This window comes from Athene cunicularia (genome assembly GCF_003259725.1).
Source record: "Athene cunicularia isolate RWA chromosome 2 unlocalized genomic scaffold, athCun1 chr2_part1, whole genome shotgun sequence".
NCBI classification, from domain to species: Eukaryota; Metazoa; Chordata; class Aves; order Strigiformes; family Strigidae; genus Athene; species Athene cunicularia.
In genome coordinates, this window is record NW_020799095.1 from 91539258 (window position 1) to 91564006 (window position 24749).

At 36.2% G+C, this 24749-nt stretch overlaps 1 protein-coding gene across 2 annotated transcripts; it reads left to right on the top strand.

Annotated features, from left to right (window-relative positions):
* Nucleotides 1–1502: 1502 nt before the first annotated feature.
* FBXO15 (F-box protein 15) lies at nt 1503–24319 on the top strand. Of its 2 annotated transcripts, XM_026842596.1 has the most exons (9): nt 1503–1616; nt 3497–3601; nt 7762–8004; nt 8303–8512; nt 10455–10584; nt 12881–12963; nt 14173–14318; nt 19806–19930; nt 23431–24319. In XM_026842596.1, exons 1-9 carry the CDS (start codon nt 1522–1524, stop codon nt 23698–23700), a joined length of 1407 nt encoding a protein of 468 aa, XP_026698397.1. In that variant the 5' UTR covers nt 1503–1521; the 3' UTR covers nt 23701–24319. The 2 variants fall into 2 exon arrangements, with proteins under 2 accessions (XP_026698397.1, XP_026698398.1); XM_026842597.1 differs by lacking the exon at nt 1503–1616 and having other exon boundaries at nt 3587–3645.
* The last annotated feature ends 430 nt before the right edge of the window (nt 24320–24749 follow it).

The following is a 24749-nucleotide window of genomic DNA, read 5'->3' on the forward strand; positions in this document are numbered from 1 at the left end:
TATTTGTGCTTTCAGCATAGATAGAGGGCAGAATAACCTGGGATGTGCTGCCCAGAAAGATACAGAAGTGGTAGTTCTGCTGCTGTTGAACATGACTTGTGTCTCTAAATCCCTTTAATGGCTTTTGAAAAATGCAGTTTGTTACAGCCTCATCTCATCATCTAAGTGTACTTCCTGATAACAATACATGAATAAAACATTTGCTTGATCTTCAGGGTGTATTTGATATACAGTTACTTTTTTTTTGTAGTTGTTAATTTTTTTACACTATCAGAGATTGGAACTCAAGCTGAAATGTGCATGTGTCTGTGTTATGCTTACAACAATTCCCAGTAAAACCTAAGGTCGGGTTTTTTTGTTATTTTGTGGTTTTCTTTTCTTTTTTTTTTTTTTAACATAGCACAATTGACAATGTAGTGCAGAGTTGTTCTTTTCTTCTTTGATCATAAACCAATCTTAAATTGAAAACAGTGTGCATTAAATGTATTTGGTACCCAGGAACTTTAAAATCAGTTGGTTTGTTTTTTTTTTTTTTTTTTTTTTTTTTTTTAGAAACCTATACTTGGATTCACCAGGTGTTGGAAAGTCAGCTGGCAATACAAACCATCATTAGTAGAGTGTATGGCAAGCTCTGCCTACTTGGGGGCATCAGTGGGTATGGATTGGAAAGGTTTGATTAAGGCTGAAACTCCATCTGACTATTTCTATGTGCTTTAATGATAGTGTTTGTAATTACAACTTCTGAAGTTTCTACTATCAGAAAACTTTGAAAAAACGTGTGGCCAGTTGGATTGTAAGAATTTATTTCTGTTAAGTTGCTTTTTCTAGTAAGAGAAAGTAATTTGTGTGCAAATCATTATGTGTTAATGAGCAATAAAAACATTGATATCCATGTTGCATGGTGAGCTAAAACTTACATGCAGAGTTGCTAGTATTTTAGCAGGGGAAGATCTGAAATGAGACTATAAGTTTGTTTCAAATATGATTCTGTTACATAGTCAAGGGAATTTTCTTTGAGACTTGTCACTTTTTGAAAAAGTTTCAAGGTATTGTTTTATTTGATGTCTTTAGCAAAGTTGGGTGGCTTAAAAAGGTCTCTGGAGTAATGTTGCAAAATGGAAGATTAATCAGTGAGTTTGACTTACTGCAGGGTGATATCTGGAGCTTGATTTTGGTGGCCACAGTCGTGCAGCTATCTAACATTAATAGATCTCTACTGGATTCAGACTGATTTGGAGGTGCAGCACTATTCCCTCTGACTATTGTAAGAGATTATTCGTAAGAGAGACACCTGTGAGTTTAAATCTGTCATTTTCCCGATGTCATGTATTTTAACTTGGTGGTAGTTGTTCAAATTTGTGAACTGATAATAATGAGTTACCATGTGATATATTCCCTGAATCCCATGTCAGTTGAGACGTGGCGTCTAAGTGTGTACAATAAGCATATTTCTCCATTCTGTGATGATGGGACTCCTAACAGCTTTTCCTTTTTAGCAGTAGGTCAAGGAGTTTTGCTGCCATGTCTGGGGAATGTTCTGAAACTGTAAATGCTGGAATTAAAAGTCTGTATTTGACGTCTTCCATAAAACCAAAACCTAGTTTCTGCATTGAGAGGTGAGTATGTCTTTAGTTAGGAGTAAGACTGCAAACTGTAAGCCCACTTTTGACTGCTTACAGTTATTATGTTCATACCTTGGAGATTTCTGTCAGATGTTCTGAGTTGTAAAGAAGAGATTTGCTTTCCTGGCCTAATTTGTGATCCTGTGTTGACCTAAAGTTTTCAAGCATGGTTTTCCCTCACCTCCTTTCCTACTTGATAAGAAGTATGTAGGTTTTCCAAGTCATACAAAACCTTCAGCAACTCGTTTGCACATCATGGGCTGTGATGTTCCTTGAGCATAAAAATTCCCCCAGTGTTACTTCAGTAAAAGCCAGTTTGGAATTACACTTCTGGTGTTTCTCTTGATGCTTCTTGCTTTGCATAGAGAGGCTTAGGATGGTGGAGTGGGGCGAGGCAGGAGGAATAAAGTGGCTGCTGAATATTTGCTGCAAGGTAAATGTTTTCCCTCCCTGTTTGACAATGAAAGGACACTTTCAGTGTAATCATGAGTTGCTTAAAAAAAAAATGTTATATTTCTACAAAAACCATCTAAGAATATGTTACATGAAGATTAATTAGTTTTCTTTGTTTTATACATTTTGTAGCTTCCTGTGTAGTCATTTCTGTTTTTCATTGGATGGCCAGTTCAATCCCTTATGCCGTTAGTTTGGTGTGACAGACAAGAGAAAAAAGAAAAAATTCCTTTCTATCAGCTTCCTTCAAAGAAAGAATATTATGGGTGTAAAAACTACTGTTGAGAATTCTAGATCAAGCACATTATTTTAGCTAATTCTTAGCTTTTTAAAGGATCATTTTTTAATTCTCTTTGGAGTAAATGCACTAACTGCTTTAGGCTTAGACTGTGAGTTATTTCATGTAATAACCAAGTTTTGGCACCGTTGCTTCTCTGTTAGTGCAACTAAGATTCTGAGTTCTAATATAAAACTTGGAGTATTGGCATTATTATCATTCTGTGGTTGAAAGCTATATGCTTCTGGGATAAAGTATTATAAATCAGAAAGTGTTGTAAATGACACAGTGTTGTAAATCAGCAAGAGACACAGCTGAGCTGTTGACTTGCACAGCAGTGTGTATTTTCAGTGGCAATTTTGATGTTGCCATACTATCATAGTCCAAAAAGAGTATAAAATACATACTTTTTAAAATTCTGTGCAGTCACTGGATACTACTTGAAAGTTATGAGGTTTCTGTCTGTTAATACAAAAATCATGGTGGCTCATGTCCAGATTATGTTGTGCTTCTTGTATTTAGGCTGGCACCTGTACTTCAGGCAGCCTTACAGATCCACAGAAACATTCAACTTCTCAAGAAGTCATCACTCAACTTTTATTCTGAATTTCACATCTTTCTGATGACATAAATGAAAACTGTATGAGCATACATGGTTTGATGATTTTTAATGTGGTAGAGCATGATCTCACTGCTTGACTAGGACATTACTGTCCTGATGCATCCTGAGACGTGACACCACAGTCGGGAGGGGAGTGAGTATACACAGTTCTGGCAAATGCTGGTGGTTATGACTAGTCCGTGTTAAAATCATGGTACAAGCAGTGAGAAACTGAATGACGTGGTTTCATGTCAACCTGGGTTAAAGTTAACAAAGTTTAATGAAAATGCAAACCCATAACTTTTCATGTAATTGTGCTGTGCCACTTGAATTCAGGTTTAAGCATTACATTACATCGGAGAGACAAATCAGAGCTCAAACTATGCAAATTAACTCTTAGGTGAGTTTTGATTTGTGTATTTACAAGCTGATAGTTTCCATCTCTTTTGTTTTGCTCTAATTTGGAATTAAAATTCTTTGCCATTGTAATTTCTGGCATTTGCAGGTAAGTCTAACAGTATTTCTCTTTTTGTTGTTTTTCAGCATGCCATCAGAAATGCTGATGAAGATACTTTCCTATTTGGATGCTGTGTCCCTGCTGTCTATTGGTTGTGTGAATAAGCGCTTCTATGATCTGGCCAATGATAAGTAAGGAAGAGGGAAGCCTAAGTGCTAATCTTAGTCATGCAGCAGTTGAGTTTACCTGAGTTATGAGTCTTTCTAATTTAGTTTCACTGATGTCAGAGCAGTGATGCATGTACCTACTGGCAATTACTCTGCTGAAAATGTACTGCATAGCTCATAGTACAATGTGTTGTATGGAATTCTAGCTGTGCAATCCCTGTTAAGTTTAATGGGAGTTATGAGGTGAAAACTAAATACAGTGTTTTGAGATGTTGCTATTAGCATTTATTTTGCTGTAAAATTTGCATATACTTGTTTGTATCCATGTGCATTTGCACAGGCTTTTTGATTCAGGCAGTCCTTACTGGTGTGTTGCTCGTTGCTTTGTAGAATTGTCATAGCTTTCATAATTTTGAAGTCCTACTTATTTAGCTCTTTCATCAGGTTTTTGCAGAGGGTTTGATTTAGTCAAGTGATTCACTAGTGGATTTTATCTGTTGTTCTTTCTGTCAAATTTTGGTGACTTATAAATGAAAACAAAAGGGATGAAAAATACTGACACATTTTTTTATAAGCGATTGCTTATACAGAGTTCACAGATTGCTCCTACTGGTATCGTGGTAATTTTATAAAAGGATCAAGAGGAGAGATCCTGTTTGGTATGCAATAACAAGGATGTCTGGGTATCCTTTTTTTTTTTTTTTTTTTTCCTAAGATTCTGCTGCATTACTGTTGTTTAAGTGAGAAAATGTCTTCCTCTATAGGAGGTTGCTGCATGTGGTATTCATCCATTTTTCACTTATTCACCAAAACTTGTACAGTGAATCGGTTAACATTGGCACTGACACCTTTAGAGCTGATGCATTTAAAGGCAGATTTATTTTTTGAGGCTGTCGGCAGGTGCATGTAGATAAAAATTGCATAGCTGACACAAATGATATATCTTAATATGCATTTTCTACTTTGGGATAGTAAGGTAGGATAAAATCATTGTGGCTGTTCAAGGGAAGCTGATCTGTCTGTCTCCATCTCAACAATGTCTGTTTCCATTTTCTAATCTTAACAGAGATTACTGTATGTGCACAAATGGGATTCAAGGAAGAGATAGTTTCCCTTATCTAGGAGACTGACTGATTCAGTGGGACCAGGTCACTTCTTCCCACTGGATTTCCATGGACCTTCCTGAATCTTGTGGTGAATTAACAAAAGTTCTAATGGAGGTTCCTGCATCTTTCTGTGACAAATATGATCTTGGTTTTTAGGGAGAGTGTCTTTTTGAGGATATTTCTGCTGTCCGGGAGATGCAACAGGACCATTAGTCTTTCATTATGATATATCTGTGCTTCTTAATGCAGTGCTTTATCTTTGGGCTCTTCAAATAACGTCTGCGCTTTATCAGTTCCTTGGCACTGATGTCTTCAATGTAACTCTTGAAGGCAAGGAGATATTTCTGTCTCCCCTTTCTGCTATTCCAACCTTCCTGTCATGCTGTGTGGGGAGCTCACATAGATGGTCAGTCTGAAAGCCTATTGATCACCATCAGAAAGTGCTTGTATAAGAGGAAGTGAGAAGCCAGAGCACAGGTGGAAGATCTTTTTGCCTTGCCCAGATTTTTTTCCCATTGTGGTCAAGTGGTGAGTGACATGTCTGATTCTGGCATTTGAGTTAGCAGTAAGAAGTTGGCTTGGCTTGTTGTAACAATGTCCAATAAGAGGCCTTGAGATGAATATTGTAACTAATAATTTGAGGTAAAAGTGGCACATATTCTGCTGTGAAAGAGGCAAATTCATGCTTCCCTGTTGGATGTCTTTTTCATTTGTCTGCCCTGAATTCTTCAGAAATTAAGAATGAAGGGGCAGTGATATTTCCTTAAACACTTGTGATTCCAAGTTCCCTTTTTTTTCTTCTCTGCCTCCCTGCCCTGACTGAATTTTTTAACTTTTAAAAACGATTTCTCATTTGGTTGCACAATGCTGTTTTGGGAAAGGAAGAAGCAATATGTAAACTGAGAGTGAGGAGAAGGATGGTAGGTATTGGTGGAAGTCTGTCTTCATTCAGCTTACGGTGCCTGAGACAGTACCTTCAAAATGCAGGAAATGCTCATTACTAAGCCCTGCCTTTCTTAGCATCATGCAGCCAGATGCTGAGTATCTCTCCTCATGAAAGAAAGGATGTCTGTCTTGGGAATGGGTTTCTAGTTAATAGGAGAGGGTTATAGGAGGACATCTCACTGGACTTTTTAGACTGAACAAGACCAGTTGGATGATACACAGCTCAGTTTTCCCTGATGGTGTGTCAAGGACATTTGTCTTCTGTTTTCATCATCCTGCAATTCTTGGTTGCTTTGGAGATAAATGAGAATTTCCTTCCTCCATCTGTAATGTTTTATACTATCTGGTAACTGGGTTGTCTTTTCTGGTCTCAAAATTCAAGTTTCTTAAACATTTGTTCTATTTATGGGATTGTTCTTTGTATCATGTCTGTTCCTACCCCCCCAGCCCTGTCCCCCTTTCGTGAAAGGAGAGTTGGAAACTCATGTTGACTGTGAACCCCCCTTTACCAGTCATAGAAACGTATGGGTCTGTGTGTTTTAAAAAGCTTTGACAGAAGAAAATAGCATTGGGAGATTGTGCATATATCTGCAGAGCAGCAGGCTGGAAGGATTTTACAAAATTCCTGAGTACGTTTGCATCAATAACAAAGATTCTGGTGCTTGGCATGTGGGGACTTACTCTCAGCAGCTGATGAAGTGAGGGTGGTTTTCATGGGTAGGAGGCAGTGTGGGATGAATTCTAGTCCTTGAATGCTTTAAGGAGGGGAAAAATGTATTACAAAGCATGTTAGTGTAACTTTGCCTGGGGATAAGTGAGGACTGGTAAAGGTAATCTTGCTGATAAATGGTAGAGAATTTCCTTTGAGGATTTGTTTCTGTTGCTATTAATTTTCTTTAGTGCAGTTATGTAGACTGTGTGGCTAGTGCTTTAAAATTAGAAAATTTATTGGAAACCTTTATTCACAGGTTATTGTTTGAATTCTTGTAACTTCTTGTACTCAATATTCTCTGAACTGTCCTAGAGATACTGGGGTGTGGGGATGGAGTTGTGACCTCATATTTTTCCTAACAGGGAAGAGGTGAACCCATCTTTTTTTTTTTTTTTTTTTTAATGTTTGTTTGATCTCTTCAAAAGGACATCTCTTCTCTGAGCTTTTCAGAAGAGAGTATGGAAGGGACTGACATGACAGTGGTAACAACACCAAACATAAGTGATTCTAATTGTCCTTCACCACACTTTCAGCTGGATCTGTGTGAGAAAGGCGTCCAGGTTGACTTTGTTGAATAAGAGATATTAAAATACTTTTTCCACTAGCTGATTTTGTGTGAGAAGGATGTATCATTGTTTTGGGGTGGAATTTTCAAAACTGGATCCCATACTTTCAGGAAGACAGACAAGACTTACATTTTCTTTCTTTCCTTATGGTAGCTTTCTCTCAGATAATGTGCTGGTTTGTTTTGTTGTTTTTTAAAAATCTGCTTCAGTGAGTGTCTGTGAACGAAGCAGCAGAATAAGGGGAAGGAAGAAATTTTAAAAGCCACACATTCCAGTGTGCTATTGAGAGGCATAAAGCAGTGGAACTTTACCAGTATCTGATGATTCTACTTTCTAGAGCACTAGTCAAACGTTTCTGTATATGTATTTGAGATGCTTATCAACCTTACTGGCAAATTATAAGAATTAACTGAATAACTTTTATTTCCCCCTGTGGTAGAGCAGAAAGTTGTAAGTGGATCTCATTTGATATGTATAATCCAGAATAAGAAATGTGTTCAAAGATTCCATATTCTTTGAGCTAACCTAGTAAGCCCATGAGAAATGCTGACATCTAGCATCTTTTGATTCCTGAGCCTTCATGTTACACCAGGGAAACTGACCTCATGTGAGCTGTTGAAAAATCAAAATGGGGTAACGTGTACAACTGTGCCTTTGCATTTTCTTGACCTGTACCTAGGAGGCTACAGTTTCTGGTGTTCTATAACCTTAGATTAAGATCAAACCCAGTTTGCTAATAATCTAGGACTTTATATTTTTCTGCTAACACGATCAGTGGTAGTTGAGACATGCATGTAAGAATAATTAAGTAACTATTTTTGAAATTTATGTCATTTATTCTATTTTTATTTTCAGTGGAATCTGGCTGAAAATCTATTCCAGGTGTTTTAAACCGAAAAGGACAATTTGGACAATGAAATCTCAACAGAGAGAAACTATTTCCTTGGGCTGTGCTGCTCTACGTGATAGAAAGCCTGGGTACTGGAAGAAAGAATACATCTTCAAACAAATAGCTGCTGTCAAAACTAGAGTAATGCGACTTGTTAAACCTGTAGATCCTTATACGGGTCTTCCATGTAAAAACAAAGAAGCTATAAAGTAAGCAATGTCTTGTCACAGAAGATGTTTACTTGAGAACAATGTACAGAATATTAATAGCTTTAGAAATGCTTGAGGGGATATGGAAATAGAGCTATAAAATGTATATACTAATGAGAAGATATGATGATAGCTTGTAAATGACCCAGGCTGAGAAATACAAGTAGCAGTTAGTAGAAATGTAAAAAATTTGTTGGAAGCATAGTTTAAGTTTTGTCACTTTGAGAATATTTGTTGTTGTTGTTGTTGTTGTTATTTTGTGAAACACCCTTCTCCTTTCTCAATTCCTAAATAACAGAGCCTCTGGCTTGAGTTGGATAATTGTTCTAAAGGACAAAAATAGAAAGGAACATGTAATGGAGAAGGCAAACCTATCATTTAAGGACACATCTGTTACTGTACTTTGGTATAGTACAGATTTGCCGTGCTTAGACATCCTGTCAACCCTAAAACTATATGGAGTTATGCCATTGCTTCCTGACCAAAGTGGAGCTCCCAGCAAGAATGGGTGAGTTTTTACATATGATTTTTGAGGGTCTTTTTGGTGTAACTGGTTGATAATGTGTCTGTGGGAGCTATCTGACCTTGGACTCAAGTTAATTCTTCCTTAGAAAGCCTCTCTACAACATTTCCTCCAAAATCTATGTCCTTCTTTTCACTGCTAGAGCTTTAGAGCAAGAAATAGATACAATCCAGCAAGCTATGACATTAATTCATAGGTTAATGTAGCTACTGGCATGCAAGATAAAGACTGATAGATCCTGCCTTAGAAAGCTGAATCTAAGGCATAGGTACAAATGAGCATGAGACAACATGAAAATCTAGGAGGATTTAATGTGTGACATTTAGGTGGAAACAGTTTATCAGTGTTTATGTGGCTACAATCAGGTAATCATGTTACTAACTTTTTTTCTATCTGATAGGAGTGTTTGTGAATTTCGGGAACTTGTGTTTGGCTGCATGTACAATATAAATACATGCATATAAAAAAAATAGTTCACAGCACAATGTGGGATAGCTGTTGTTTGATAACTTAAGGGTGTGCAGTATTTTTCTGGCATTATATTCTGAGAAACGATGTTTATTAGTACGTATTTGAGATATATATGTATTTGGTTGCTGTCAAGCAATTTTCCATGTCTGTGTCTTATGTGTAATTTTCGCATATGCAGTATCAGCTACATGCTTCTTACACAAAATGCCTAGCAGTAGAGCTCTGACAAGAGAATTGTTCACCTACAAAAAACATGGTTCCTCAAGCAGAAGAAAAATATTTGCCTAAAAAAGAAATAACCAAGAGAAGCCTTTTGTGTAAAGTCAGCTAAACAAGTCTTGCAGACAAATTATGTGGGAAATGTAATTGTTTTACTGAGATGATGATTCATATATAGAAAATAGTGAAAGCAAGCTCTCAGGCAGTTAGTGTATTTATTTCACAGAATCGTAAGTTGTTAGAGCTTGTGAATATACATGAAGGTAATGATTCCACAAATATCAGAATGTTACTCAATGTTAAGACTATAAGGAGCTAGTGCAGGTACTTTGGGAAAGTCCCTGTACTTATAACAGCCTGACTGACTTAAAGATGTAAAGGGTAGATGTCCCATTCCTGCCCCAAATCTTACAGTTCAGTGTAATGTGATGAAGTTGTTGGTTGCTCTTTTTCTAGTAGTGTATAGTGGTAAATGTGGACTGTGATACTACTGGGAAACCTAGGAACAATTTTGAATATAATAAGAGCCTAAGTCTGAGAAGATTTTTAGAAAGAGTTATTTTTTCATTCTGAATAGGTAACGCAGACTGCTTTCTGCTCTTCTTTTTATGCATCATTAGCCAGTAAGAACACCTGTGAAGTATGAACTTCAGGTATAGGGTGTTAGAGAGCTAAATCTCTTTAATTACAGGCAAAATATAGAAATAGTTTTCTAAAAATGGAAAGCTGCTTCTAGTTGAATCTTTTAATTTATTATATGTACAGTTTGATCCTTTCGTTGGAATTTTGCTTCTATGGAGGAGGAATTTTTACCTGCTTTCTGGCTTGCTTCATACTGACAAATGCTCAGTGATTCCACCTAGTACCAACATTGTACAAAAACAAATACAAAAAGCATACCAACATAGTATTAAAAACAAATTATAAAGTAATTCTGTGGCTACTTTGAAATATCGGACAAGCATTTTCTTCTTTAATAGTTTATTAAGCCATCCTATGGTGGCTTTTGTTTCTTTTCTTGTTAGGTGTTAAGATCCGGCTAGTATGCCATAGTTGTTCAGAAATAAAGTTTGTGGCTGTGCATGCTGAACACATTCAGAACCGTTTTCATCGTGTCCTGTTGGTCAGACTTCAGAGTTAAAAATGAAATTAGGCTAAATTTTTACATTAAGGAGACAGTCTTGTTGCTATGTTATGTATGTTCTTTTCAAAGACCTCGTGTATGTTCTTTTCAAAGACCTCGTCTACGGTCCTTAATTGCTGAGTACCATCTTGCTAACCTGACTGAAAGTAGTGTCGTAGTTGGTGCTGATAAACTTGTCCAGCTCTTCAGTCTGAATCCAGGACTCTTAGTAGGACTTTGGAAGGTAGGATAACATTTTGTTTCAATACTTTATTATGACTTGAACAAACATTCTTTTGTCTTGTAGTTTGGGATTTTGGGTTTTTGGTTGTTTGTTTTGGATTTGGTGCTTTTTTTTAATTTTTGAAAGATACTGTCTAAACTAACAAGAAGAAAATACAGGTAGGGACAGCTAGTTGATGATTTATTGTATTCTAAAGAGCTGTCACAGAAGTATCTGCACTTTTCAAAAAAATCCACCTCTAATTAAAAGAACAGTTATGTATCATAGTATATTAGATATTGTACTGATCATATTTCTGTGCTCAACTGTATTTATTTTGCAGTCTTTACATGCCAATGTCTGATACCCTAAAGACATTTTAAATAGAATGGTTTGAGGAGAGATGTGCTTTTTCTCCTGACTGTCCACATTGCTCAAAGTGATGAATTCCCACAAGGCAAATTTATTAGTTGTTTCCTTTAATCTACACCACCAGGTAGTCACATCCTGCTCTAGCAGTAGGAATGCTGTAGATCGTGCCCTTTTGGGGATATTAAATTCTTGGTATGGAGTGTTTAAGTTAAGGGGTTAGTCTCCGTGGGCTCTGTGTAGAGATGAATGTCTCTAGAGAGCAATGCAGAACATCTGAAATAGATTTCTACCCTCAAGGAGTCTCTGTCTTTGCACTGAATACACGGGGACCTAGGTGCCTGCCTGAAGTTGCATATGGTTACGTGCTGGAAGGTGTTCTGCTGTTGGAGTGAATTCAGAGGTTGCAGCCCTTTCTTCCTTCCCAGCCATGGTAATGATGTAGACTTGTATTTCTTGTCAGTGTCAAGGAACTTCCTTCAGGAAGCCTGTGAACAGTTGCTCTAAGTTGTGTCTCATTTCCAGCTGGAAACTCTTGCTGCCTCAAACATGCACAATCTCCAGAACTGTTTAAAACCACAGAAGGAATATTTTCTTCACTCTTACGTAAAGGTGTCCATTTCCTAGAAAACTTGAGACTGTCTGACCTGAATGGGTTGTCTCAATCAGCGAAAATCTCCAATAAGTAAACAGACTTTTCTTTTGTATCTTCAGAAGCTTAGTAGATTGGTGTCCCTGTGTTGTTGTCCCTATGGTCTTGCTAGCACATTACTTCTTCCCATGCTTGGAAAGAGAACTCTTTCAGCACCTGGAAATAGTTCAATCATAACTAAGTTCCACAAAGTTGTTAAGCTTCTAGTGCCTCACTCCAGTATATTTTTCCTGCTTACTTTTCTGAACAGCTGTTCTTATTCTCTGTGTGGGCAGAGTACCATTATGCTGTTAACTGTATATGGGTGTCATAATTGTAAATGCCACACATCTTGGGTTTTTACACACAGCTTAGCTGCATAACGGAAATTGTCGATGCTAGTAGTTTTGACAGCCAAGGACAGGTTATGTGGGCCTTCTAGTATTTGGAGAGAGAAAGACTGAGAAACTATGTGATTGATAAATATATCTTATATCTTTTATAGCTGTAATTTTGCACTACAAAAGTACAGGAGTAGCCAAAAAAAAAAAAGTTCTAGTAGGGGACATCATTTGCTGAGGTATGAAAATAGTTGCCCACTTTTCAGGACAGTGGTAGACTGCTGGCAGTGAATAGTTTTGCTATTGACTTAGGTGTTTGAAAACGTAGGACTTAAGAGCTGAAATTGTAGCATTGTGTTTTTTGAAGTAAATAGATACCTCTGGCTCTGTTTAGTTCTCACATTGAGTGCTGAAGTTTTCTTTGAGCTATATAGGCCTATATGAGCAATGTGTTACCATTTTCCCAGGAGTACATAATATGGTGAAGGCATCTGGAGTTTTACTTTGAAATTCATTATTTCTACTGAATAGCTCTGTATTCCTCACTGATGTTAGCCCTCTTGGCTAGTAGTTCCTTACATATGAAAATAAGCTTGATGTTTAGGTATTTAGTAGCTGGGAGTAGGGCCTGTTTGACTCCTTTTAGTTATCTGGTTTAAAGTGGTAAGTAGAAGCCAGAGTAGTACAATTCATCGCTGCTGGTAATTTTTGCCCTGGCATAGCTAGATTCCCTCCCTTTCCCCATAATATAGAAATGCTGTGATCTTTTATCAGAATACATAAATTCTGTACTCTTGTGAAAAGATGGTAGCAGTTATAGGAGTCCAAGTGTTAAAGCAAGCCATTACTAACATTATTACAGTAACTGGCAGAGTAATAAGCAGCAGCATTTATCTATGAATTTTAATGTTCAGGAAAACCTTGTGAAAAAAAATATTTCCAGATGAAAATACATCTACTTTAATTAACTTTTCAGGAGAAAAATGAAATTGCTTTTGTTATGGTGAGTCTTCATTATCATCAACTACTTGAGAGAAGCACTTTGGGTTCTGCTACTGTGTAAGTTTTGGTTTCTCCTTTGTGGGTAATAAAGATAATCTTTTCAATAAAGCTTTGAGTTTTACAGTTAAAATTGGCTACTGGTAAGAGGTTTATATTTCGGCAGTAATTAACTATAGTTGTTTAATATAACCAACAGTTATGGTAACTATATACAAAGCTGTAGAAGTATTTTCATACCAAAATGTTGCCGTTGTTATGCTATTAAAGAGATGATTTGGTCATATAAGTTTACTAGTACTTGCTGTATTGAGATAGTTAGAAATATGCTGCCCATACTTTCTCCCTTTTCAGAAGCAGTCTTTTTATTCCTGCTTCCTATCTGAAAGACCTAGAAAAGAGGGAGACATTTTAGGAAGCAGGAAAACAGTATTTAGCTGTGTAAGAGAGGAGAAAAAAAATCTAGTAAACTGGTAAGGTTGCTTCATTTATCTTTCAGTCCTGTCAAAAAACAAGATGGATTTCCTATGAAGTGTTTGTGTATCTATGTATATATTGCAGTGTATGATATAATACCTGTTTATACACTGTAAACTTTAAAAAGATGGGAGGTTTTTAGCTTTAAAGGATGAATTGGGGGATTTATTTCCTCTCAGCCTACCCCCTCAGCTTTCTGCTCAGATACTGTTGTATCTACTAGTAGTCTTTCTGTGCCTGCTATAACTTAGGATGTCTCTTTTCAGACAGGAGGTAAGACTTGACACCATCTCCCTTACTACCAAATAGGATCCTATGTAGGAGCTGCTCAGTTGCTTCTGGGATTTGAGCTCTTCTTGTCATTTGTGTGCAGTAGTTTCTCTTTTAGATTAGGTGCAGACAAAATTATTCAATGACTTCTATTTCAGGGAAGTCTGTAGCTAGTTGGCCTTTAGAGTTGTAAGCTGATGCTTTTTTTTTTTTTTTTTTTTTTTTGAGTTTAACAGATGTATCTTTTAAAGTTGAGTGCCATATTTTCTGCCATGGCTTAGGCTGGACACCTGATTAGAAGTATTATACACTGTATTAGCTTAAAAGAAGTATGATGAACTAGAGAAGCTTGATTTTTCAAAAGTCTTAATAAAGAAGAAAAGTTGTGTCTTCTAATAATGTTTTCCTCCTCTTATAACCTCTCCTAAGATGATAGTCTCAGCACAGGGCTGTTTACGGTGTCTCTTTTTATTAAGTACTTCCCCCTTGCTTAATTCTATTATTATTATTATTTTCTTAAAGTCAATATGCCCTTGCACCTAATACACCTGTATTGGATGATGTTGACCCAGAGTATGGACTGCATGACTACATCCTACATGTTGATATGCATGGTAGAAGCTGCACCTACCTGTGTGGAACATTCAGGAGCCTCTTCTGCAGAAAAGGTAGAGTTGATAGAACAGTAATGTCTGTTTTTAAAATGATCCCTCCTGTTATGTTTTCCCTCTTATATCCAATATCTCTGTTTTAAGGGGAGAAACTGAAATGGATTTTTAACAGTAAGCTATCCTTTTGTTTGCTGTGTGATTTCTTTATATCTGCATGGTGTATTGTGCGGTGTCATAAGCTTGCTCTATATGAAGTCTGCCTACTATTACATTGACACAGTGTCAGGCCTGAGATATAAGTTCTGCAGATTGTCAGGATATTTTTGTTTGGTTCAGTGCTGAGTTAATAATGCGGTGTCACAGCTTTTGGTGCAGGTTGATATTCCTTCCACTTGTATACTATAAGGGAGAGTGAGTTTGTCCTCGCATGTTTTGGAGACCTATTTCTGTAGAATGCTTCTCAAGTATACTTTAGATGCATTGACAGATTAAATATTTAAATATATTTGTAGAAGATACTGTGGACTTTAAGATTTATAGCTTTTATTGAGGTCAGTTTAAGGTTGCCTATTCTGACATCCTTTCATTGTGTAATAAACAATTTCAGTGATTGTTTTTAACTGTTCTGCTTTTTTTTCAGTTCTTAGCATTTCTTTTAATGAGACATAATTGGCTATCATGTACAGCCCAATTTAGTAATTCTACTAGGGTTTTGCAAAATACAGGGGTGATCTCTCTTTTGACTTAACTTGAGCACAATCCTGACTACAGCTACACGGCTGTCTTTCTGTCAGCAGAGACAAATTAAAATGTTAAAATTAAGCGATTAAAATGAAACACTAAATTAATTATTGCTCCCTAGTATTTTTCTGGTAACTAATGAGCCTTTTGTTGATTTCAGAAAATACTGTTTTCGATGAAGTCAGTAGAGGGCACTGTTACCGGGCTTGAGTGCTTTTACAGTGTTAGAATAAATTTCTCATAACTTTTTTTTTTTTTAATTTGTATTTGATGACTCCAAGAACCGTCATTTAAGACTGTAGCTTTGTGCACAGTGTGACGTGTTGTAGGCCTTTGAATTTGAAACATACATGTTTTCAGATTCTCAAAAGCTCCAATTTTGAAACAAAGGAATACTTATAAAGGTAAAAGTTCAGTGAAATTCTATCCATGTAGTAATAGAAATCTCTCCTGAAGTGGTGTTTAATACAGGAGTACTCTCTACACCCTCATCAAAAAATATTCTTCTGTAAATTGGTTAGAGGGTTGGGTTTTTGGTTTTGTGTGTGAATGTTTGCTTTTTAGGTGAATGTCATGTTTTGTTTTCTAAAATTAGAATTTTACCCTAGCAATACATCTGTACAAGAGAAAGCAATATGTGGCCTGCTTTCTTGGTTGGTATCACTTTTTTGCTGCTTAGAAGCTACTTCTGTTACAGTTGATGTTTATGCAAATTGTAGCAAATGTCCAGGAGCTATAGCTGTGATGCCATCTCACTTTGTTAGTTAGATGTTCTGTTTTATGATCACGAGTGTTTTCTGAGCGGTTTTCTGTTTTGTGTCCTTTAGCTGTGTGACAGCTGCTAGATTCTGCTCTCACAGCACATCAGCCAGCTGAAGTCATGGTTCTGCAGGCAATAAGCTCATTTGTCATCTAGTCCCTTATACGTACTTGCACAATAATTCCTTTTGGAAAATGCTTGATTTCCCCCATAATTTCTGTTCAGAAATGATGTAGTGAGGCAGCTTATGGCTGTGTGCTGTCACATATCTTTACGGTAATTTGTTGTTCACTTTGCTCTTTCTGGTAAACATGGTGTGTTTACCAGAACAATGTGGCCAGCAGTGTAGGTTTGTCCAAGCTGGTTGTATCTGATGGTTTGCGCTTGGTTTTTTAGGCTTCATTCTAATTATACTTTTTGTCCTTTTCTCAGAGAGAGCTCTGAAGCATTGAAGTCTCTGACATAGTGAGAAATCTTGCTATTTTTTTAAAATTCTCTACCCAATCTAGATTTATTTAAAATTATGGATGTGACATGCCGATGGCAACCTGAGACACAGATCAGTTGTCAGCTATTATACTGGGGTTTTACTTACTTGCTTCCATTAGAATGCTGTAGCCACTCCTGGGTTACCAGGGAGTGCCCATTTGTTATTCTGCAGAATAACGGATTTATTTGTTCACGTGTAGTTTTATTTTTTGTCTGCTTTTGTTAGTGTTCATCAAGCTGTGCTTCAATTTGCTGCTCTATTTTCAATTATTTCTGCAAAATTCTTAACATTAAATTTAAAAAAGTTTCATCACACTTAAATGAACCAAATAGATGTGGTATATATGGCTTTGGATCTTTTGTTCTGGTATTAATAATACTTGCACTGCATTAGCTAGCTGTTTTGCCACTGTTTTAGCTGTTTTTTTAGCGTTTTATTTTATGCTTCCATTTAAACAGAATTGGTAATATGGTCTTGTTGACAGATGAATATAGGGTGAATATGCTAAATACTTTCAAACTGCGTTGAAAGTATTAGAAAACTTTCCTTGTTTTCAGGAAGCTGTGACAGGCTTTTCATATGTCTCAATAGAAGCTATGAATACTACATCTAGCTTTTTAATAAGCATTCTTGAAATGTATTTACGTAGGTTTTCAACTTTTTAATCAGAGCTTTGTAGCCATGGGGTGGTCTAAGCTTTGGCTTTTCCGTGTTAGTCCTTCTTGGTGTAAGTTGATGTTGTTGTACTTGCGAAATGTAAAGAGGTGATTTTTGTGTGTTTGGAGAACTTCTGATTGTAAAATAACACATTAGGTATTTGAAATGTTTTGCTTGACCTTGAAGACCGATTTGCAAGTTTAAATGACCATTTCAGTATGGTAAGGCTGGTTGTTGCCACCAGAAGTATTGTTAGGCACAGCCTTCCCTGTGAAAGTAACAATCAGATTACAGCTTGCAACAGAGTCTTGGTTAGCAAAACAAACTCAGCTTTTAGCTAAAATAAGTACCTTCAAACTGTTGGGCTATTTGTTTCTTTCCCCTGGATTTGTCTACATGATATATGTTCTCTATATTGGTATTATTTTATTTGGAAATATTTGTTCCCTATAACCTATACTGATTAAAGGTTTGCTTTGCTGCTGTGCATATCTTGCGTAAACTCTGCACTGTAGATAGAAGGGGACAATGAAATGAATTCTAGATCAGTCTGAAGAAAGCCCTGTGCAGTTTGCTTCCTCTGTTTCCTGTGGTATATTTAACATAGCTTGCTTTTCCTTTTAATTTTCTTATCTCATCTGACTGGGATGAGGAAGAGGAGATATCAGCACTTTAGCACTTCAACTTCTTGCTAATTTCTAGGCATACTTTTTCTTTCTTCTGGATATGAGGACTGCAGTGAAGCTTTTATATTTAAAAAAAATATAAAGACTTGATTAACCATCTAGCAATGGTTGAATGAACTGCTGGTTCATGTTATTAATACCAGTAACAGTGATGTCCCGGGCTTCATTAATTTATTAGCAGTATGCTTTTTTCAATCTGCTTTTATTCCATTAAAATTTTAATTTGTTTTGAATGAGTGAGAGGAATAGCTGCTTCCATTAAAATCTGAATTGCAGATAATTGAATAGTCCTCTGGAAAAATTTCTTGTTGACTGATTTTGTTTAAAGTCTCTTGTATAAAAGCTTACCTTTAAATGTGGGCTTCCAGTATTCACTTAGTAAAGCTTGACTATTTGTCTAAAATATTTTTATCTTGAATGAAATCTTGTCATTGGATTTGATTTATTGAGGTTTGAAACAGAACCATTTGGATAGGTATCATCATAATAGCCTTTTTTTGCACTTGTAGCTCCATCTTGAAAGTGAATTCTGCTTACATTTTCCTCACTGAGTTCTCTGGGGCTTCACTGCAAGGACAGTGGATATCACTGTCTGGAGTGATGCATTTTTCTTCAACCATACAAAATATTTCCTGGGCATAGTCATCTTGGTGTCAGTGTATTCACACTCCTATTCCATACAGTGTCTGTACTGACAAACCTGCTGCTTCTGTCTTCTGTCACGTGTTAGGATGCTGCTTCCTCCACAGAGTAAGTATTCTTTGGAATCCCTGTTTGTGAGTGATGTCTTTCCAGCATTGGTTTGTGGCCAGGCATCTCTTGGGAGTTGCTTGGCCCTGCAGTACCAATTCAGAGAAGCTTCTGGCTTCTGTGGTGAACTGTGGACTGTTGCTTTGCTCCCAGCTGTCTGCCTTCAGCAGCCACCAGGGAAAAGCTTTTGCTGCTCTTTCACACAGGCTTTAGTTTTTTAACTTAAAAGCCAGCCTTTCTGATGTTGCTTCTTCTGTATTCAAGCTCATGCTGCTACTTGGGCTTGATTGAAGGATAACCACAGGCAAAACACTTCCCTCTTTTTTTCACTTTTGCCACTTGCATCCTAAACCTCTACAGTCCCCTTCAGTCATCATCTTACCATCCAGGACCTGTCACTGGATCCTGACAAGCAGTATTTTCCTGGGAATTCTTTCTCCCCCTTCCTATCTGTCTCCTGCAAGTGCTAGGATACTTAGATACTCTCTTTCAAGAGAGTATCTCTTGTTCAAGGACATTTATTTTAAGGAATCTCCCGTGAAGAAATCTGCTTGTGTCATGGTGTTGTGCTTTTTTTTTTTTTTTTTTTTTTTTTTTTTTTTTTTTTTTTCAGTCAGATCTTGTTTGTTATGAAGTACCCCAAATTATAATTAGACTGTTGGACTTCCTGATTAACTTTCCTTCTCCCACAGAAGGGGAAAAAGTAACAATTAAAAAAAGTTGAAAAGTTGATCTCTTCTTGGGGGAGAGGAAGACATACCAAAGAAATATGGTTATGTGTAGTAATAAAACTAAAAAAAAATCTTAAAGAAATATTAATAATTCTGTCAATAAATGGAAGTGAACCTTTGGAAAGCTATGTAAAAAATGAACAAATGTATAATTTAAAGACTTGATTCTCAATGAAGACGTGCTGCTTGTCATTTTAAATGATGTAATATCCTTTCCAGGTGGACTGATAGTTATCTTTATACCCTGCTGTATAGGGTTAAGTTACCAGACAGAGCAGAGATATTTTCTTAGAAAAAAAAAAAACAAAACGGAAAAAAAAAGGAGGGGGAGGTGTCTCATAATTTATTTTATGTGTTCTGTGTTGAGCTTGACTTTTGGGGAGTGGACAGTGATGGAGGCACTGGTGGCATGAAATTGAAATATTAAACATGGAAGTTACTCCTTATCCTTGTGTAAGTCCTTTAGGTGCCATTCAGGTTTTTATACTCAAATATACCCAGGGTTTTTTTAGCTGTTGCTTCTACTGTGGACCGCAGAATTGAAGCCCTGAACAACAACTTAAATTCTCTATAATGTGCTTGATATCTAGCTGTTCGTGTACGTCAGGGTTCCTTATTGGTAAGTGGAAGGAAACTAGACATGGAGAGAAGCAGAGGGAACATTTACAGTGTATATGGGCTTAGTCTGATTCGTAGTGGCATAATGTTATATATTGTCAATATTTTCAGGTGACATTGCAAATGGATATTTGAGGCTCCCAGTTGTAAGCTTAAAGGATCATAGAAAGCACATGCCTCTTCCTGGGACACTTGGCTTATCCTGGGAAACAGATGTGTTTAAAGGCAAAGTAAAGGTGAGTCAGAAATACTTTTGGTTTCTGGACATCCTTATCTCAAAACAGAATTATGTTTATGCATCCTAAATATGCTAATTAAAAAAAAGTTTAATTATGGAAGGTGTCTGTAACTGGACAAAAAAAAGTTGAAAAAAGTTAATTCCGATATCGTAAAAATGATGTGAATTTTGAGGATAAAAAGTTTTATCCTTTCTGTCTTAGAGTCTGGATTGCATGATAGACCCATTATGCATGTGTGATGACTCCAGTACTTTCCACTCATCAAAGATGCTGTGACTGACCAGTACTGATTGAAATGCTGTACAAAAAATGTACCACTGATGTATCTTTTGTGTTTGGTTTTTTTTTTTTGGTGTGTTTTGTTTCTTTTTTTTTCAGGCAGTAAGTCTTGAACCCCTGGGGAAATACAAAATACTTTGTAGTTCTGGTGTAACCTGTATGTGCAATGAAGGTTAGAAACTATTGGAGAATGTTAAAATGCCAACAGACACAGGCAGAAATTACAGTCCACATTCATGCTGTCAGCACCTAGCTCTTGAGTAATGTACATGTGTCAGCTGGATTAACTGTTTGTGTTTTAGAGGAATTCTCACTTGTTCTCCTGTATAAAATTTCTAAAAGAATGATTTTAAAGAAAGTTTGAGTGGTAGATTTTGCAATAGTGGTCAAGGCACATATTTTTAAAGGTACTTCAGCTGCATGAACATGTCACACATACCAAAAATTCTGATATATGTAACCTAAGCACTACTAAAAAATGATCTGGTTCAACACTTGATTTTAAATTTTAAAAAAGTAAAAATCAGTAAAACTGTCATTTCTGATAATCCTGCATAAATGTGCAATGAAATACTGTTTGGTAACAATATTTTGCTCATAGACATTTACATACTTGTTTTATAGTGTCAGCCAGCTTTCCTATGCAATGAGGAATATGAAATTTATCTTAAAATTATCTTAAAATCTACTAGTATCTGTTGGGAACATCAGCTACAGTTGAGCTTGTATTACCGTTTCCATTCAGTCCTCCCTCTCTAATTGCTCATAGCATTTTTTTTTCCTTAAAATTCCTTCTTTGCATAGTTTGTTCACTTATATTTTTTTTTCAGTTTGTACTAAAGTTTATTGAGTTAGATCTTTGTTTTCAAAAGAACAACAAATCCTTCCCCTATGTGTTTTAATTTAAAAAAAATTACATGTTGGTAATTAGAAGGAATTCAAGCTAACAAGAAAATGCTTTTAGAGCAATTGTTTGCCATCTTTCTTTCATTGCTGTGAATGTTCATTGAGAATTATGATGCAGAATAGGTGCTTTTTTGAAGCTTCTGAAAAATTTTAGACTTGAATTAGTTTATTTTATTTTTATGTGTAACCCATTAATTTCATTAGAATTATTTGCGTGCTTAAAGTTAGTGGGATCTTAGCACTTCATTACAGAATATGCATCATTTGCTTGAAAAACATATGATAGCAGGTAGGAAATTTTCTGCCTTGTTGGTCAAATAGCAGAAAATTAAGGCTCTGGGGCCACCTTATTGTGGCCTTTCAATATATAAGGGGGGCTTATGAGAAAGGCTGAGGGAGACTTTTTACCAAGGATTGTAGTGACAGGGCAAGGGACAGTGGTTTTAAACGTAAAGAGGGTAGATTTAAATTAGACATTGGGAAGAATTTTTTTTTTTTTTTATTATGCGGTAATGAGGCACTGGAACAGGTTGCCCAGAGAATTTGAGGATGATGCCCCGTCACTGGGAATGTTTGAGGCCAGGTTGGGTGCAGCTTTGAGTAACCTGATCTAGTGGAAGACGTCCTTGTCCACAGCAGGGAGGTTGGACTAGGTGATCCTTAAAGGTCCCTCTCAACCCAGAATGTTCTACGATTCTGTATGGTTTGCAGCTGCTTGGCAGAATTTTTTCTTCCATGAAAATAATCACGAGTACCACATAAAAATTTGGGAAATTAACTGTCAGAGGAGAAACAGAGCTATGGCTGTAGTCTTTAGTTTAGCTCTGTCCTGTGTGCTTTTACAGCATAAGTTATACTGAATATTTGTTTCTAAACCCCTTATTTTGTGGTGAGAAATTGCACATGTCAGCACATAGCTGTGGGTAGAATTAAATTTGGGTTTTAATATAAATGTCTCAAACTCTTAAAACATGTGAAGGCCAAATCAAATCAGCCACAGCAGCAGAACACGCCACTATTTTGAACTTATTTGAATTTTGTTCAACACTCAAAAAGTGTTTTGGCACTTCTGTTTTTTTTTTTTTAATAGAAAATTAATTGTTTAGTTGGAAATACATGGGAAGAAAAAAACCCCAGCACTCCAGGTCACCCTGCTTCACTTATTGTAATTGGCCTTTGATATGCAAGATATCAGACAAGAAAATAGTAATTCTTTCTTGTTACAAGTAAATCTATAGTTTGTATAAGTCATTAAATGATCACCAGATTTGGTTTGAATTTTGTGTTTTCAGCATACTGTACAGTAACAAACTTAGGAGAACAGTATGTATGGCATTGCTTCTGATGTTTGTGCCATCTGCTTTGTATTGTTTGAAGTACAGTAACAGTGAAAGAAATGTTGAAGCAGTGGAAGCACAACTATGTAGTACAGTGAAATAAAGCATTCCAAATTAATTTCTTGTCAAGGAATATGTGATGTTGGTTTGTTTATGCTTTTGAAGCATATGGTACTCCTGGAAGTAATGCATACATGCAGCATAATTAAGGTAATCTGATTCATTTAGTGATTCAGAACTCATGAGCATAGTTAACAGCTGATATTAACAATGATGCACAACCCATTTGCTTTTAAGGCACGTGTGAAAGCATCACTTTGCAATTGCCCAAGAATTGCCATCCTGGCTTTAGCATTATAAAATTTTGTAATTGTGTAGTGTTGTAACGAATTTATTTTCAAGAATTTTTAAAAGGCAGAACTATTTGGAAGGTAGAAAGCTATTACCTTTTTGGGAACTGAAGCTTTCGGATGTTAAAAAAAGTGCTGTATACCTTTAATTTACAGCTGGCATATGAGGTTAATTGTTGTGTGTGTACACTGCCTTAGGGGTAGTCTCTGAGTATCTTTGCAAACATTGCTGCATTCACATAAGTTAGCACCTGAGTTTAAATTTATGTTTCTTTCTCATATTGAAAAGACTTATTTGAATGGTAAGGTAACTAATGATTGAGAAACACAGATATTAAAGGCTGAAAATTGTTGAAGAAATAAGATCTGATTTAGATTGGCAGTGCTACGTTCTGTAGCAGTTTTTGATGTCTGTAGGTGGCAATTTTGATTTCTGTAGGAAACCTCTAAATAAGTATTTGTTGCTTCACAGTAGTCACTGGAGCACAATCAATTATATTTTGAGTTTTAGGCTTTCATACCAAAAATTGCTCTCTAAACCCTTGATATTTATGCTAAAATCAGGGACATATCTACTTACTGTGCCATGGTATAGGGAAATAGTTTTTTCTGCTTGTGTTTGTAGGATTGCTACATGATGGATGTTACTCTCTTGGATGAAACTGGAAAGCCCTTCTGGTGTTTCAGCGCCCCAGTCCATATGGAACCATCTGCCAAGGCATCCTGCCTTTATGACTATATGGGTCCTATCTATACCATAGACTATGCAGATGCAGAGGGTAAAGTCTCTGTTGAGTTGATATGGTTGGAAGAAACGAAGGAGTATATTATAGTCAATTTGGTGCTATATATAAGCACCAAAAAGGTAAATGACTGGTATGGAACAAATTACTGAATTGCATCACTAATTTCCTTGCTTTAAAAAAAAGAAGCAAAAACCATACTAAACTCTTAATCCTTAAAATTGATAGCAATGAGCAAGACTGTTCCTACAAGTTTTTCAGTAACAGTTGCAATGGCATAATTTTTTTTTTTAATTGGTATTGGATAGATTGAAGAGACATGTTTATATAATTTTTTTTTTTTCCTCTCTGTTGAACATCACGTGGTTAGTCTGTTTCTAGTACTGGATGTATTTAAATTATTTTTAGGAAAAGTTTTCTTTTTATATACTTGTTACAATGGTTGATGGATTACTTCTTGTGAGAGCCATACTGTGAAGATGCTTACCTTATGTAAACTACACTGTTTTTGAGAACATTGACTTTTATGCCTAGTAGTAAAACAGCATGCATGCTGTTCCCTTCAGATTCATTAGAGGGTTATTGGTAAATAAAAGGTTTTGACATGTTTTGTTTAAATGCAGAAATACTTTATTTTTCAGAAAACACTTCAATCCTAGTATAGGATTTAAAAGGTAGACAGGAAGTCACAGATCTGAACAATATGGCAGTTAAGGCATTAGTTAAGAAAATCACATATAATATCTATTAGGAAATGTCTTTAAACTTCTGTTTGCTCTATTTTCCCATGTTTTAACCTTCTGTTTGAACCTAGATACTTGCCTCATGTATTGGCATATGAATAAATGTCCTAATTATCAGCACAGCTGAACTGGTCTCTGCTCTTATTGTACGTAACATTCAGTTGTTTTGGAAACAATGCATATCTGATACCATTTATATAACAGTAAGTATTCATATAAAAATTGAATGCTTGTGCCTGATCTTTCAGGTTCCTTGAAGTAATTTTAGGACCAAATCTTCTATTCCCTGTATAAAAAAAGAGACATGATATTTGGACTTCGGTGTCCCACTACGTAGTGTGTTACAAACCACAGCAAATTTGTGTAGTTTCATAGTACAGTTAAGAAAAAAGCACGACTATGTTGTTGACTTCTGTGACTATTAATGGTAGTGATTTCCTTAAAAATAATTTCTCTCT

Bases quoted from the DNA above. Each gene is read 5' to 3' on its own strand.
- FBXO15 (XM_026842596.1), top strand. From the start codon at position 1,522: ATGTCTGGGGAATGTTCTGAAACTGTAAATGCTGGAATTAAAAGTCTG. The intron at 3,602-7,761 runs GTAAGGAAGAGG...TTTTATTTTCAG, and splicing joins TATGATCTGGCCAATGATAA to TGGAATCTGGCTGAAAATCT. The intron at 12,964-14,172 runs GTAAGTTTTGGT...ATTTTCTTAAAG, and splicing joins ACTTTGGGTTCTGCTACTGT to TCAATATGCCCTTGCACCTA.